We start from the raw sequence: 18,287 nt of genomic DNA on the forward strand, positions 1-18,287 counted from the left end.
CAGCGGGCTTTTTTTATAAAAAAAATATGAATTAAAATGTTCTTGTTATGTGTATAAATTAAAATTTCCCACACAAACGTTGATTATAATTTCTTTTAAATTTCGTAAAACATTTGTTGTGTACATTTTCTGGAAACAAATTGTAAAAGCATATACATCACCCAATAAAAGACTTACCAACTCGACTTAACCGAGTAGTTAGCATAACAAGTTTATGTTTGTTCCTCGTGTTAACATTATGATTTTCACAGTTTCTAGCAAATTCCTTAATGTGCTTATGAACAAATAGAAAATGATCAAGAATATATTGAGAAGCAACAGTCAAAATGTTTATTACTTTAAATTTTTCTCTTAATGTTTCTTTTCCTAAAGAAAGAGGTCCTCCTCTTAATGTTATAAAAAGCATAGCCCACTTCTGCAGCATAAAGATGGTATTAATATCGGCTGCACTATCCCACAACAATAGGACAGAATACTATGAAAATAACTTAATTAACGGCGGATTAGATACGGCGTGACTAGTATAGTCACGCCGTATCTATGTCAGTTAACTGTCTAATTTTTTTAACCGAATATGCTGCAGAACTAAGCCTATTCGCCAATCCTTCAATATAATCCATTGCAATTTGGAATCAAGAGAAGTTCATACGTGGGTTAAACTGCAGGGCAGCATGTACTTGTCTGCAAATAAAGAATTACTTTATATTGTAACCAAAGGTTGAGGTTCTATGACAATGTAAAAATAAAAAACTTCAAATTTTAAATCGAACAGCTTTTCGAACAATGCTAATTTCATCAAAAATGTATTTCATTAAAACCCGTAGAAGCCCCTTGGATTATGTAAAGTTTTCTGTTCGCACCCGTGAATCTTTTATTCAGAGGGTTTTAAAAGCTACGCCGATCTATGTCGGTATTACGTAGACGAGAAGGTAACTTCTACTTTAAAAACTTTATGTTGGTATTGTGTAAGGAGTCGTAAAATCCGTAAAATTGTTTTTGGGTTAGGTTTAATTATTCATGGTCCACCAACACGTAATACACATGTCAACTCACAAAATTGTCACACAAAATCCTAGAATCGTGTTCCTGCAAATACAGGTAAACCCACCATGCACATAAACATACAATAAATTTAGTTTTTATATATATTTAAAAGGAAAAGTTGAAATCCTATACGCTAAAATGTGAAAAGAATATAATAAGATAAATTAATTCCACAAATCATTACAATACAGTCACTTCAATATAATCACTAATATACAATCTATATATCGTATATAAAAACGTTCTCGAGTTTTAGCGAGACTACTGTTCGTTAGTCTCGCTAAAACTCGAGAACGGCTGGACCGATATGGCTAATTTTGGTCTTGAATTATTTGTGGAAGTCCAGGGAAGGTTTAAAAGGTGAATAAATATGAAAATTATCGAAAAAAAAAAACTAAATATAAACACATAAATTTTTGCTTAAATGTGTCCACCGTCGTTCAGAAAACAAATTGAAAGAATATTTTCAAATGTTTTTACGAAATAATTCTTGATGTAATGGTATTTACAAATTCATAAAAAAAAAAACATTATTTTATTTATTATATTATACAGAACAACGTCTGTTGGGTCAGCTAGTATACAATATAATATTTTGTCAATGCATTTTTTATTAAAAATTTGATCATTGCATTTTACTAATCGGTGTCAAGTTCTCTTTAATTCTGCTTCTGTATCTCCAAAACTATCTATAGGTCGCTTGTTTGAAATTATTGTGTTGTAGTGTCGCAACAGCTTGTTTATTAGGGAGTTATATCCGAGATTAGAGTTTGCTCGTTCAGGTACAAACGGTTTATATTTTGCCAGTTGAGGTGCTCTAGTTGGCATGTGAATATTTATCTCACTCAATAGCTGCGGGCAATCCAACATCCCATTAATGTTTTTATAGATAAAATCTCTGTTCATGGATTTGCCTACGATCCTCCAAGGATATCATTATATAATAAGCCAGCCTGCTACTATAGCTGTCGAGATGTCTAGTTTTTGGGCGAAAGCTTATAATTTCTAGAATTTTTTTTGGATACTCTCAACGCGTTGAAAATTGTTAAAGTTACCAACTAACTCATATGTAGGGACCATTATGACTTGAAACTTTGACTATATTTTAAACAGCACTTATTATATTCAACAACTTTTATTCTATTATGGAACAGTAGGACAAATGAGCGTACGGGTAACCTGGTGTTAAGTGATCACCGCTGCCCTCATTATCCTGCAACATCAGATGAATCACAGGAGCGTTTCGAAAGGTGTACGTGTTTTTTTTCAGTTACTCATGTCATATAATCCTGAAAACACAGCACAAGGAAGCTCATTCCACGGCCTGATTGTATGTTGAATAAAGTTCCTTAAAATAATATAACATAATAGTATTTTTAATATAGTTGAAAACATTGACATCTTTTTTCTAACTTTTATCTCATTGTTTTACAATTTACACTTTACAGAAGTAACTGGAATGGAATTTTAATTCAAGAATAGAGTATTGGATACTTAATTACATCCTGACTGAAGCATGGTTGTTCATCCAAAACTGATGTCCAGAGACAACTAATGTGATAACATAAAGTAATGCAGCAATCCAACAGTTGTGTGCTTTCTGAGTGTATCCATCTTCAACTTGGGCAATGAAATCTGTAATAGAATGGTGTCCACCTTCCTCCATTGGAAGGTCTTCTAAGAGTGCAACTGCCCCATTCTGATAGAACACTCCCATAAGAGTAAGTTATATTACACCACACACACAGAATTCAGGTCTACAAATTGTACAGGCCATTATTTTCGCTAATTATAATAACATTTCGATTAGAATTTATTTATCAAAATAATCGAAATCGACCACTGTCTGTCATAAGCTGTCAATATCACACAAAAAAAAATATTATTTATTATTTTACTTAAACTTTTATTCAAACTTTCTTAATTTTATAAAACAAATTTGCTCTCCAAAATTTGTAGATTTTAGATTTTAAATATATCATATGTGTTTAGTAGTAATGTTGTGGTTACCTATAATTTAAGTACATTTAAACTATTTTATTATATTTGTTTAATTCTTAGTGCATAAATTAATAAATTTTTTTTGGTTGGTAAGCCTTTATGACATTATAAATAAATAAACAGAACGTAAAGTCACTTCACTATACTTCACGTCCAGTTATGACTAGGTGCAAAGTCTTCCAGGAAATCCAAGTTATATTTTTAAAAAGCGTATTGCAAAGAGGTTTCACAGCACGATCCAAAATAGTCTCAATACACTTTGGCTGAATAACAAACTGTTTTTACTTGGTCTATCGTCCGACCAGATCAGGGAGGAATAATATCTCTCAATAATTCGTTAAAGTTTAGTAAGTCGGGATACGCGTACGTTGTCGCAATAAAATAAAATATTCCAGTAGTAGGGATTCGCCGGTTCTGGCTCCTCGATTCTGGCTCACTTGCTCGTGATGCCTACTAAAAAAAAAAAAAAAGAAGTTTGGTGTCAAACTGGGGGTTTTGATGTATTTCCGAGCGATTGCGCTGATCCGTTTTTCGATATCTCTTATAGTTTCAAAGTTAGCATTTTAAATTAAACAGATCCATAATCATTAATAATCACTGGTCATTTAGCTAATGATTGGTGAGCGACTCAATGTCTAAATTTCCATGAACGTGATACAGGTAATTTACTAATTACCTCTATCACATTCGTTACTACGATTAAAAAGACAGTTTCTGTATTTATTATTTATTTTGAAAGCATGATTTAAATAAAGTATATAATAAAACATCATTGCAGATTGTATCATTTTCAAAATATTTGATGAAATCATTCAAACTCTTCTTATTAAACTTAAAGTATAGATACATTATGCAGTACTCGCCACACACTGCGGTATATTCATTCTGTACTCTTGCAGTATTGTAGTTATACATTCTGCAATTCCTTTGTAAAAACATCAGCTGGAATCCCTGAGGTGGACGACCATATGAATCGAAGTATTGTCCAATACCCTGCTCATCAATGTGTATTGCAACCCAGTGAGTGCCTGGCTTATTATCACTATCTAAATTGCTGACAATATAACAGGGCGTTACAACATATATCGGCAATCGGTTTGCCGCGTAAACATTATTTTAATACTGGGATCGATTTTGTTCAAATAATTCTGTATCTCGATTGTATTCATATTAGTTGAGAACAGGGTCTTGTCAGTTGCGAGGATTGAATAGTTATGTGGATCATAATAACATAAGCACTCAATAAATAAGGCTTTAATGTATCTTATTCATGTATTTAAAACTTATATGGTTACAATAAAACAAAATATCATTACAAGCGATTCAAATATAAATCTATGAACATTTGATGAAATTATATTTTCATCAATTTTATTATAATATAAAAGCTGATTGAAAACGAACTTTGTACCTACATACTTACGTAGTCATTAGTACAATCTGGAAATGTTGACTCCATTAAACTATCAATAATTGAACTTATCATTTAAGTGCCATTATGTTTCACCATAATAAAACAAAATATCATTTTATATACATATTTTTATTATATAAATTTATAAGGTAATCTAGTATTTAATCAACATAAAAAATAAACAAGGATACAAACGATTCAAACATTAATTATTATATTCTAACTGCTGTAATCTACAGAAATATTACGATTTTTATCAATTTCAATAACATTATCGAATTCCGCATAAACAATACAGTTAATTGTTTGTGTAAGAGCTGATTCAAAACGAACTTCTAATCTTACACTACCATGTTTTATAAGATTCCAATGACTTGAAGAATTTGCTGATAAATCGGGTGTTAAGTCGAAGGCTAGCAAGCAAAACCCTTTGGCATATTGCTCTCTTGATACTCCATTGCCTTCATTTAGGAAATGTATACCTGTTCCTGAGAATAACGTATGATAGACCGTAGTAAAAATATTATTGTCAAACGATGGCTGTAAGGCTTTTGAAGGTATCTGTTGTCCATCTATGTATAAACAAAATGTATTAATATCATAATTTTCGAAATTGAATGGGTTTTTTGTGAGACTACCATTAAAGGATGCATTATTCACAAAACCGACTATACACCTTTTGGGTATTTGGCCAAGGAATATGTTATCAAGGGTTTTCCCCTGAATGCCTGATGGTATAGTTAAAACTTTGACTTCTGCTCGCGTGATTGGATATTTTGCTGTGGTAGATGATAAAACTTTTTGATGTGCAAGTAGCACAGTTGGGTTGATTCGTGCTCTTCGAATAATAAGAGTTGCATCTGTAATAGACACTTTAAATTTATGGTCAGTTGATGAAGCCATGAGATTGAAATTTTCTCTAGAACGAACTAACTTTACGCACATGTCAACGCCATTAATCAAAAATTTTTCTTGGTTGAATAAATCTCCATGTAAATGTCCTATCATTTCTATTTCTTTGCTTTCACTAGCCAATTCTTGTCTTTTAATAAATCCTTTATTTTGTTCATCAGTTGCATCCATTTTTCCAGCTGTATCTTCATACCATAGACCACAAGTGAGATGAGAATCTTTTGCAGCAGGTGCATAATTCAATAGAGTTTCAATATAAGCTCGATATGCATATGTATTATTCGGTGGCGATACAAGTTTTTGATTTAAATATACATCAAGTTGACTGAAAAGTGTATGTAACCAATTATTAACTGGGGCCACAACTGTCGGTACTGTCAGTTTTGTATAATCTTGATTCAAAACTTTAGCTTTTATATGGAGTAAAGTATGGGATAAATCCACATAGTCATCACCTGCCCCAGGTACTTGAAATTCTATTGGTCCATCATCAGCAAGTGATGAAATGGGCTTATAATGAATCCATAGTCCACTTTCAATGCTAGTTTGAGTTGATGGTAATGCAAATAAATCCAATTCGGACTTAATGCATTCACAAGACTGACTATGTAAAAATGACATATTTAATCAGTAAATATATCTTTGATTTGTTTTTGATTCAATTTTAATTTTTTAATTGCTTTCGCTTTCGCAGTCAATGATGGAATGATCGCAGAACGACGTTTTCGTTTTGTTATATACCCAGATCCAAACATGTTGATATTATCTATTTTGGCATCAGCTTTTCGTTTCAAATTTGAGCTGACTTCTTTTAGACGAGTTTTTATTGAATCTTCCATGGGGCGTGCATTAACCATATCTGATAATATACCTACACCGGTACTTAATGCTTCTTTACCAATAGTTCGAACACCACTAGACAGTAGTGGTAAAATAGATCTAAACAGCCCCCCAAGAAAACTTCCGATTCCATGACCTCTTTGATACGGTGCTCCTTTATAAATAACTCCGATACCTGATCCGGCCTGGTGAGTATAATAGTGTTCATATGGACATGAAATATTATCACGTTTGCCGTACATTATAATTTTTGAAAGTGGAGTTTAATGCACACTGTTCCAAATTGGAATGGTATCTTTTGACCGGTGCTTGTTCTTATATCTATTTCAATTGTATCAAATTCTCTACGCATCACAGGTAGGTAATGGGGAGGAGAGAAAACGTGCATTTTGTACGCTCCATATATGTATTTTGAGGGATCCAATGGTATTATTCGTAAAAGGGGTGTCATAACATCTCCAACGATTTGAGGCTCCACTATGTCACAATAAACAAATAATTGAGACGGTAAACCCAAATGCAAATTAGCTGGACACTTTCCAAAATTTTTTTCAACGAGGTTCCTGTTTGGTTCGAACCCTAGTTGAAGACATAATTTAGGTGATAGAGTTACAGATTTTATGGATTCATCCGTTATCGTAGCAACTACAATCCTTGAAACCTCATCGCACTTAAATTTAATTTTTTCTCGAGTGTTATTCAGTGCCATCAAAATATGATTTATGTTATCGTAATTTGTGGCTGGAATATGTGTCTTGTAATAAACATATGACGGTTTACTTTCATTGGGTACTTGCATCAACTTTGTTATATAAATAATGTTTTCATGTTCTTGAACGGTGAACATAGTGCATGGGTACTGAAATTCTACTACTCCAACCCTCCATTCACCTTCTAGTATTGTTGGTTTTGGCAGTTTCGTAGAAAATAATGTTGTTGTATTATCAGGAAAATAATCCATAGAACTATTGCTTAGTAAAGTTAAATAAAAACTATCTTTATTCATATTTTTTTCAAAGTAGAAGCTAATATCCAGCTATTAAATTTATTTGGATAACCTCTCCACTTCACCAACAATTCTTTTCTGTTACCGGTATATCGAGAGCGTATTATTTTATCTATTTTGTATTTAGTAGTGGGGTCGAATATGATTTTTTGTAACTCTTTTTCATAAAAAGTACCAACTATCTCTTCGTCTTCTAAATCCTTTAAAGTAAATACTACAAACGGAGATCGGTGTATTATGGTAGATACGATGAATATTTCGTCACTCCAATTTGATTCATATCCTTTTTGGAAAATATGTTTATGTTTTGTTATTCTAACATAATCTCCAACGTGAATTCTTGGATTCACCATACTAATTGATGTTTTTATCTTACTTTCTCTATCATATAAATTTTGCCATACACTCATTATATTTGTATTATTAACATCACATGGACACATTTTTATACTAGAATGAAAACTATGATTATATGAATGCACTAGATCTTGTAAAACATCAATGTATTTATGAGTATTTTTGTGTGTAAAATAGCGCCACATTTTCGTTTTAAGAGTTCTCTGAAATCTTTCGACAATACTTGCTTTAATATCTGGATTATTGGTTGTATAATAATTTATGTTTTTTAATTTAAAATATTTTTGTACATATTTGGAAACAAATTCAGTTCCTTTGTCAGACTGTATATGTGTAGGTGTAGTATTAGCTTCAGCAAAAATACTTTCAAAGCATTCCTTAACTGTTTCAGAGTTTTTCTTTTTCATTGCTCGAACATACGCATATTTACTAAAGACATCAATAACACAAAGTATGTATTTGAAACCATCATTATATTCAGAATAAGATCTCATATCACTTAAATCGGCCTGCCATAACTCATTAATATTAGACAAAATATATCTGTTACGAGAAAATTTTCTTTGAACAGGTTTATGTAATGTATATGTTTCTTGTGATTGTAACCACTTTAAGACACTATTTCTGTCCATTTTACCCTTCATTGCTTTTGACAATTTATCAATAGTGCTGTAGCCAGCAGGATGTGATGCATCATAATAAATTTTATTTATTTCTAATATGGGGTCCATTTTTCCCAGTCCGATCTTTTTTTTAGTTTCCCTGTGTACTTATTACTTGTTGGTGTAGAAAATTCTTCGTCAGGTACTGATTTAGATTCAACCTCTTTTAATTGCAAATGGTTTATAAAATCCACTCGCTTTGGGTTCCCGATATAAGTGAGTGGTACTTTTATTTCCTTCAAAGTTGTTGCGAATTTTTCCCAACCTATAGGTTCACTTTTCTGAAGAGCTCTCAAGGTATCACTCACCAAGTCCACAATATTACTCCCAGGTATTTTTTCATTATCTATAATCACGGTACCAGATTCATCCCAGCTTATTTTATTTTTATTCAAGGAAATCAAATTTAGTAAAAGTTCACCTTTTTTAGCATATGATTTCGGTATTAGTTTCAGTATTTCAGAGCTCGTGTATATTTCCCCAATATTTTTGTTAACCTCCACTGATGTTTGAGAAGGAACTACATTTATTTTATTCACATCATGATTTATATAATCAGTATCGATTTCATTATGACCTTGATTAAAACCAATATATGAATCATTATCATTTATAAGTGGTATGTGGTATGGTTGTCGATCCTCTTTGACGAAGTTTAGATATCTTTGAAGGGTTTGCAAATATAAAATACATTTCTTTCGATCTTCTATGTCACTGCTTAAGATATTTTGCATATCAGTATCTAATCGAGATCTTGGCGTATCATTTTCTTTGTGTTGTTTTAACTTCTCCAATAATGATGGTTCAATAAGTAACATTTTTTTAGCATTATCCATTTTCTTAAATAAATGAATTAATCAACCCACTTAGAATAGAACCCAATATTATCGGTAGAAATGAACCTCCTTTTTGTACAATTATATTTTTTCTAATTTTATTCGTACCTTTTCTTACCAATTTTCGAAGAATATTTTTATATTTCTTTAATTTAGATTTTTCTTTCTCGGCCAATTCAACGTTACCCCGCAGTACGTTATGAATACATTCACAAATGTAATTTATTTCTGTTTTGTTACATGATTTTAATAAAGCTTTTTGATATTTTGGCTTCAGTTTATGTAGAGCAATTAACAAATCTTTATGCGTCTTTAAACGTCTATGCATCATTTATAAATGATCGAAATTTCTTGATTCTTACCATATTTAAACCCTTTTGTGGGTACATAAACAGTGCAATATCCATCGGATGGAAATATCTTTGTCTTAACGCGACACAATTCATTTGTTTCTTGTTTCAAATCAATCATTAAATAACCATGAGCTTCATTGGTAGCATCTCTGTAAGAATCTTCCAAATATTTCGGATTTTCAGGGAATACTTGACGAGATAAGTATCGAATTTGGGTTTTATCTCGAGGATTTTTGAAATATATTATATAACTTGAGTTGAGTGATATATCTCTTTGTCCTTTACCTTGATGAAACAAATTTTGAGATAAATAAAACACACTTAAGTTTCTATGATGACTTCCTTTCGTGAATATATCAACAATACGACCATCTGATTCCCTCATCAGGTCATCAATTATTACAAGTTGAGGATTTTTTCCGTCAAACATAGATAAATCAGGTAAACCTTGAAGATAATTAATGTGGTTGAGATTATATAAAGGCTGCATTTCATCAAAGCACCAGGTGATTTGGGTAAAATTTGCATCACAGATATCATTCAAAAATTTTATAAAATTATTTACGAAAACTGATTTTCCACATCCACTTGGACCAGCAACTATTGCAGTGAATGGATGATTGAAATGATGCATTATCTACTACGTCTATGTGTGTTAAGGTTTAGTATAGTAATGAAACAATCTGTTATTAAACCACCATTTATTTAAACAGAAAAATCTATAATTGAAACAATATGCATCATGTTTTACTCCGCAACTGAAAAATCTATAATTGAAACAATATACATCATGTTTTACTCCGCAACTTATACATCTAAATACAATAATCTCTCATTTGGTTTTTTAAAACTATAATAATTTATTCTTAAAATTTAATATAATATTTATTCTATTTTATGATGACCCCAAGCTAAGGTATCAATATTATTTGGTAAAATGTACCGTTTGGTATCATTAAATGACAGACTAGATTTATTTATTCTTTGAGTAAAAATATTATGCTTTATTGACTTAAATCTAAGCATTGAACAATATTCGTTCTTATTTTCAAATAAGCAAGTCTTATAATTTTCCATTTTCATATTCTTAGTAACACTTTTATTAACCCCCTTAGCTTTAGCTGTGAATTTTCCCTCAACATCTAATGCATACATTTTAGATCTAAGTCCTACAAATTCATTAAATATGTTACCATTGTTTTCATCTTTAAAGTAGCCTAACTTCTTTTTATTGAGTTTTGGATAGCCAAATATATTTTTTTCTGTATAGTCCGAGGTATCGAAACGCAAATGTAAATCAGGTTTTATATCTCTGTAAAAATCATCTGTAAAAATTTGATATATTAAACTATCAGTATCTGTGTACAATAATTTTAATTTGTTTTGAAACTTTTTAAACATATAGTTATAGTGAAAGTCGTACATTAGAGTTTTAGAAATATCCAATATACAAAATCCCAAATAAATAGGTTTATTATGGAACAATTTCGTCTTTCGTAATTGAACTGCAACCAAATTTTCATTAAAAATAGATAAACTATGGAATTCTGGCTTAGCAATTAAATCTTGTGCGCCTAGAATTTTACCCTGATTTTCCCAATGACTCAATAATTTTACATTTACTCTTTTTTCGATATTTTCCATTGCTTTTCCAAACACTGAGTTATTCATTAATTTATAAAAATCTTTTTCGAAATCAGATGTGGCTAGTTTACGCATGCTTGTATTTAAATCTATATAATATTGTAACCATGCGCATTGTTTGAATTTTAAAATTCTATGAATTTTTTGTAATTTTAAACCCATTGTCAGACATTGCTTTAAATTTCTGTAGTGAATCACATATTTAATTTTATTACGAAGGTTTGGAACTAATTTTATGTCTTTTGTATTACCAATACATATATTCTCGGGACATAAGGGTAGGTCAGAATGTAAATCATGCAGTTCAATAGGATATTCTAGATCTACTTCCAAAATAAAACCATATTCATAATCATCAGGGACATCAAAATTAGTTGTGACATCTACCCACTCAAAACCTCCTGTAGGAAGGAATTGAGACATGACATCCGTAAAGGTTATTAGCATCAAGATAAGTTAAAAATGAGTTTGGTGTGTCTTTATCATATTCTCGCATATATTTGTTATTAGCTTTGGCATAACGATTGCTACATTGAGATACACCTCCTCGAATGCCCGATCTAATAAAAGCTATTTGTTCAAAGTCTTGAAGTAATTCTAATTTAATTTTTGTGCATTTTAACATAGCATCCCAACTTAACCCAGGTGCTGTATAATAATGAGCTGGATCTAGACCATATGTTTGCAAACATAAGGCTCGGAAATTTTCAAACACATCTGTTAAAAGTAAAACATCGGTTTTAAGATATAAATCAGAATAATCTGACATATTTTGACAATGAAAGTGTTGCCAAACATCCTTGGCATGTTCATAATCTTCATCGGAAATATGTGTGTCGGTTAATGTATTGTAAAATTTATCGCGACTAGGGAGTGCTGAAAGTTTTAGGGAATCATGTGATGACATAAATTCATATGGATAAATTCCTTTTTTTCTAAGACGTAAAAAATCATTATTATTTGGAAAATTATATTTTAATGTTTGAAATTGTTCTTCCTTCAAATTTTGAACAAGTTTGTCTAAACTACAAGGTAAAAATTTAAACGAATCAACGAATCTCAATTGAATTTTATGATTATTTAATTTTATCGTTTTTGCGAAAGAAATGTACTTTTCTTTCGTTTGTGGAATAATATCAATTTCCCCTTCAATAGAATTTAATGCATGAACAATAAAATGAGAGTCATATTGACTAAGATTGTGTAAAAAAACTGGAATGTGATAGGGGATTCTAAACTTTGTCTTACATACTTCGTGTGCAACTCCTCTAAAATTTCCTGTATGCGAGTCAAAGTATAATGCACATTCACCATTTAAATTAGATTGACATATAAAGCAGTCTTTACATTGTGAAATAATTTCATTATCATTGGAAGTCAAAGGTTTTGGACTTATGACAAAATAATTTTTTGTGCAAATCACTTCTAAATCTTTATACAACTGATTCATAAAGACATGAGTACAATGAGGACCACTATATGTTTCATATTTTGATAAACTATCATCATATGAACATTTAATATAGTACCCAAAACTATAAACTTCGTGTTTGTGAACATTAGTTGTATAAGGTTTTGATGGATCGTTAAAGCATGTCTGAATTGGATTAAGGAAAGCTTCAAAATCCGCGTATATAACAAAGGGTATTTGTAACATCTTATTAAATTTATCAAATTTTAAGACATTGTTTGAAATTGGTTGTTCAAACCAATCTTTTAAAGTTTTTTCTGTATTAGGCAATTCCACTTTAATATGACAACAATCATTCAATTGATGAGCTGATAACTTATCATTTGTTGAGAAGTGTAAAAGACAACCGTCACAGATGTAGATTGCATGTTCATGGTTTGAAATTTGACCACTTACTAAACGCGATAGGTTTTTAATGTAGCAAAAATGATTAATTGTTCCGTGCGAAATAAATAATAAATTGATATGAACAATTTTCCGTGATTTTGTTAAATACAATGGACCAACTACTTCATGTACTTTCTTTTTACAATTGTGTTCAAGACCAAAAACATTTACACTTAAATTATTTAACCTTTCTACTTTCTGTATATCTGTCATTTTAACAGGAAACGTAACTCCGTCAAAATTTAATTTATTTGAATATTTACTGTAAGATGAAACTCTCTGAGAGTTCTTAGTAACTGGATATAATGCAGAAAGCAAAGCCCATTTAAAGCATAAATCATCCGAGTTTTGTACATTTATAACACTTTTTTTTAATTTGATTTCTTTAGGTAATTCAATATATGATTTTCCACGTAATGGATTGAATTTGTTTATATTCATGTCTAATGCATTTATTTTCTTAAGACTCCAACCACTATCTTTTTTCTCAAATGTGCTAATTTTAGTCATCAACATATCACATAAGGACGAAAAGAAAAAATTTAAATCCTCACCCTGCATTATAGTATAACTACATGTTTGAAATTCAAATTCATTAGAAATATTTTTTGTTTCTTGAACAAAATTAGCGTGCAGAATAAAATTAACTTTAAAAATTGTAAGCAATCGAACAGATTCCTCAAATAGTGAAATAATTTCATTTTTAATAGAATTCAAAAACATTTCTGGTGTTTCGAATGTTTGTAATTGGTTGGATTTACTCTTAATTTTATATGAGATAATTCTATTACCAAAAGCCGATTCGTGTACTGTGACATTTTTTAAAGTACTATGTAATTGCATTACGTTATTCTTATGGAGGTTACTTCTAAGATGATTTGCATAATATCTTTTCCGTATTAAGATTTGACATAAAGAACAGTTCACCATTTCATCGTTCACACTGGTGAGCCCCGATGATGTGGATGGTTCCCCTTGTCGTCCTCTCTTTGTACTTGTATCATTGTCTTCACTGCCTTGTAATACTGCACTTCTTCTCTTAAAACCTCCTCCACTTTGTAGAACAGGTTGACTACAACATAAGTGAATGATTTTAGCCACATTTCATCAATAATATAATACTAAATAATTTACAAAGAAAATAACTCACTTGATCATTTTTTCAACCTCATTACATACAAAGCAGAGTTCCATATCGTTATGTTTAATTTTCCAAATGATGAGAATATAATAATATTATTTGTATAAGAGAATAAATAAACTAATAACTAAACTGAACTAATATTTATGTATTTCTTCATAGCTACCTACTTATTATTAAAATTATATTTCTTATAATTTTCTGTTTCTAAAATTTTCTTCGTAACATTGTATAAAATCTTTTTTATGTCCTTATAACTTTCATTATTGTCGATTGTATAATATTTTAATCTATAATCAGCGTATTTCCATTGTTCTTGTGCAGGCGTGTTTTTTATTTTATTGAGATCATAGATTTCTATTTTAACCAAATGTGATGCATTTCTTCCGTCATCTGCATTAGTTGTAATGTAAATACTTCCATTCTCATGTGCTCTGGATATTGATGATGATATTTTCTTTTGTTTTGTTTTTTTCACTTCGAATAATGCATCTATATTTTCATTTGAGCTGGCCCTCTTCAAGGATTTAAGTTGAGGAACTTTTAATGAATCCTGACTATCTTCAGATAATGGATAGTAAAATGTTTTATATGTAGTTTCTTCCATTGTTGGGGTGAATGCATTCTACAACAACAATAAGACTGCTTTAGAATAGTATTATACATACCAGGGATGTTGCAGATGCCGATATTTTCACATCCGCGGATACGGATGCGGATGCGGAGTTTAGCAGGCTCACATCCGCGGATGCAGATGCGGATGCGGATGTATAAGATATTATGTAAATAAAGTCTATCCATGAAGAATTAAAACAATGACAACGTAATTATTAACATTTTTATTGTAATCAAACATAATTAAGTACTTATTTTTATGTTAAAAATATAAGTCATGTATAATGTAACTGAACACCTTCTGTTTTTTATATCAGTAGTTGAATTTAAAAATAGGAGCATTATACTTGATGAAGAGTAGTATTGCCGCCTTTTCTGGTTCTAGTCTGTTACGCAGAGGTTCGTAAATTAATCCCGCGCTACTAAATAGTTGTTCGCTAGGAACACTGCCCGGTGGAGCAGATAAAAATCTTCGTACTATCGGCGATAATACCTTGAATTCCCCTCGATGTACACTCCACCAGTTTAAAGGATTTTCACTCACATTTATTCTTTTTTTAGTACGGTAAGCAAGTAACTCTTTTTTTAATACAGCTTCAACGCTACTATTTTCTGGCTCATCTTGACTTTCGTCTTCACTCGACGAATCTAACATCATAGCCAGGTCGTTTTTTAAGCATGGCTTTTTGTTGAAACCTGAAGTCCCTGGTCCTAGTTGTTCTGTTTCATTTTCCATGCAATCAGTTATTTTAGCCCTTTTGGCATTGGTATTAACTGATTCAAAATTGTCATTCTCAATATTTATCATTTTTAAAATGTCATCTTTAATCTTTTCTTCAGTCACCGGTGTGAAAAATTTGTGCTTATAGCGAGGATCTAAGTAGGTAGCGATGGTATATAAATTGTTTTCTCCCAAGCTAGAAAACTTTGTAGAAAGTTCGTTTTTCAAAGTCGTTACAGCCTGACGAATCGGATCAAACTCTTGCGATCTTGTTAAATATAAATAGTCATCAACTTTTTTTTCAAGCATTTGTATTATCGGTATCACAGATGAAATAAGAGCAGAAGAGCTGCTCAGTTCCCGTGTTGCTTCCTCAAAAGGTCCCAGTAATTGAATGAAACTTTCAATCATTTTCCATTCTTCTGGTAGAATAGGGTCAATTTCATTATCATTCATGTAAAGGCTCAGAGCATCCTTTATCTTTGAAAAACGCTCGAACATGTAGAATGTACTGTTCCATCGTGTTACACAATCTTGAAACACTTTCAGGTGCGGTTGATTCAGTCTGTCCTGAATTGATTGCAGTTGTTTCTGGGCAATGGTAGAGTGATTGAAATGGGTCGTAATTCTCTTACATTTTTGTTTTAGTATTTTTATGTTTTCTTGAGAACCTAAACAACTACGGATAGCCAGTTGTATCTTGTGAACAGTACAGTCTATATCATTTAATGCTGCTAATCGCGCGGCTCGTTTCATATTAGACCCTTCATCTCTGATTAGGCAATGCAGTTGTTGTTTTTTAATGTTCCATTCAGAAAGCATGTTACTGAATTTTTCAGCAACTATGTCACCAGTGTGACGGCCGTCAAATGTCTCACATTTCAATATTATCGATGATCTATCAAAGTTTTCTGCAATTCCATGGCAAGTCAGGCTAAGCAAAGAAGCGTTTGAGCTAGGATCCGACCAAATGTCAGACGTAAACGACATGTTATCAAAATTTTCGATTAATCCTTTAACTTTTTGAGCCACTTTGCTATATAATTCCTTGCATACAAAATCTGTAAAAAAATTGCGTCCCCTAAAGTTATATCTTGGTGCTAATTCTTGCATCAGTCTACGAAAACCTAGCCCTTCAACAAAATTAAACGGCAAATTTTGAAGTGCAATCATTTCTCCAATGAGTTTATCAATTTTTTTAGAATTCAAGTTATTGACGTCCCACTTCTTTTCTTTTAGAACCATTTCCTCTAATGAAAGTTGTTTCTTTGATTCTTGCAGAGGAGTGGTAACTTTATCTGAAAAATACACAAATAAATAAAAATTTTCGTTGTAAAAAACTATTTACTTAAAAGTAATTAAAAAGTGAGGACATTTTAAAACACCAGAAAACCTTTCTATCAAATGTCCAACTTATATTGCAAAAAATAAAAATAAAAGGAGTTTATTCCTTATAAATATTTATAAGAAGGAAGGATCCCTAATGTTTTCTGGCATTAACATTAAATATAGCGTGAAGCTAAACTACACTAAAAAGAAAAGGTACACTTTTTGATAGTGATAAAATTTTTGCAATCAGCCGAATAGTTTTTGAGTTAAGTAATTCACTATTCATATTTTAATATCATATTAAAAATATACATTTATGTACAGGTTGTTTTATTTTGAAACAATAAAAAAGTAGATAAATGAATTACATATATTAGTCTTTTTACAACTGACGTTTTATATGACAGCAAATAACTATAATATTGAGTGGAAACTTAGCCAATAAACCACAACTAAAACTATTCTTTTATTAAACTAACCAAACAATGCCTCAAGTAAATATTAATTAATTAAAACTATTAATTATGAAACTTACTTGCGTCAGATTTCATCTGTTGTAATTTTTTTTCTTTACTAATGTTCTCAAATGTAGAAAATTCTTCTGAGTGCATCGACTTAAGATGGTTTTTTAAAGACGACGTGGTGCGGCCCTTGCGAGAGTAGCTTTTTTTGCATATTTTACAATCAGCTTTATCCTGGTCTTCTTTATTTGGTTCAAAATAATCCCATACATTACTTTTGGTCGGTGGTGACATTGTTGACTAAATAGTTAGATAGATAAACTATCAATAACGGGAATCACACTGGAAAAATAACGAATTTCGTCATAAAACGATATTTTTTCCTACAATAAAACGTATTACCGGCGTAATATAATAGAAGTTACCCTGTGATCTTATGGATATTAGTCTTAAATAATATAAAGTTTTCTTGTAAACTCTTCTTATTTACACACTGTATCACAATAACATTAAAAATACCTATTTATCTTTATGATACGATAAGTAGTTCACTTTCACTTCACAACGCAAACAAACACGTATTTATTCACTTCCACTTGCAAGGAAAGGAACAAACAAATGATGCACTAGCGAAAACAAACAAACGTGTCGAATCTTGTCACTAATTTCTTCGCTCCCATTGGTTATTGTCACGTGCGACCGGCACGCGTCAATCACCGGCCCCGCCCAATTTCTTTCTTGTCGCTACTTGTATAATATTCGCATCCGCATGAACATTCGCATTGATTAATGCGGATGCGGAAGCAGATGCAGATGTCCAAAACAATGCGGATGTTCCGCATTTGCGGATGCAGATGCGAATGTTCGCAACATCCCTGATACATACATATCTTAATATAACAAATGATATTACTTTTTAATTTCAAAGTAAATAATAGATAAAACTTACCTCCATTGCAGCAAATCACTTAACAATTACACAACACACAAAATATATAATAATTTGACTGAATACGCCACTTCAATGATTATTTTTCTGAACAGTTCTAGCATTTTATACTAAAATATCGTAAAAGTAAATTTGTTTATGATT

At 31.1% G+C, this 18,287-nt stretch overlaps 1 protein-coding gene across 1 annotated transcript; it reads right to left on the reverse strand.

The window, feature by feature from the left end:
• Positions 1-14,892: 14,892 nt before the first annotated feature.
• Positions 14,893-18,077, reverse strand: LOC126970488 (zinc finger BED domain-containing protein 4-like). The gene is made up of 2 exons (XM_050816424.1): positions 17,269-18,077; positions 14,893-16,702 (listed from the first exon to the last, which is right to left on the reverse strand). Exons 1-2 carry the CDS (start codon positions 17,486-17,488, stop codon positions 14,997-14,999), a joined length of 1,926 nt encoding a protein of 641 aa, XP_050672381.1. The 5' UTR covers positions 17,489-18,077; the 3' UTR covers positions 14,893-14,996.
• Positions 18,078-18,287: the final 210 nt, after the last annotated feature.

The sequence above is a fragment of the Leptidea sinapis genome, chromosome 21, assembly GCF_905404315.1.
Source record: "Leptidea sinapis chromosome 21, ilLepSina1.1, whole genome shotgun sequence".
Taxonomy (NCBI): Eukaryota; Metazoa; Arthropoda; class Insecta; order Lepidoptera; family Pieridae; genus Leptidea; species Leptidea sinapis.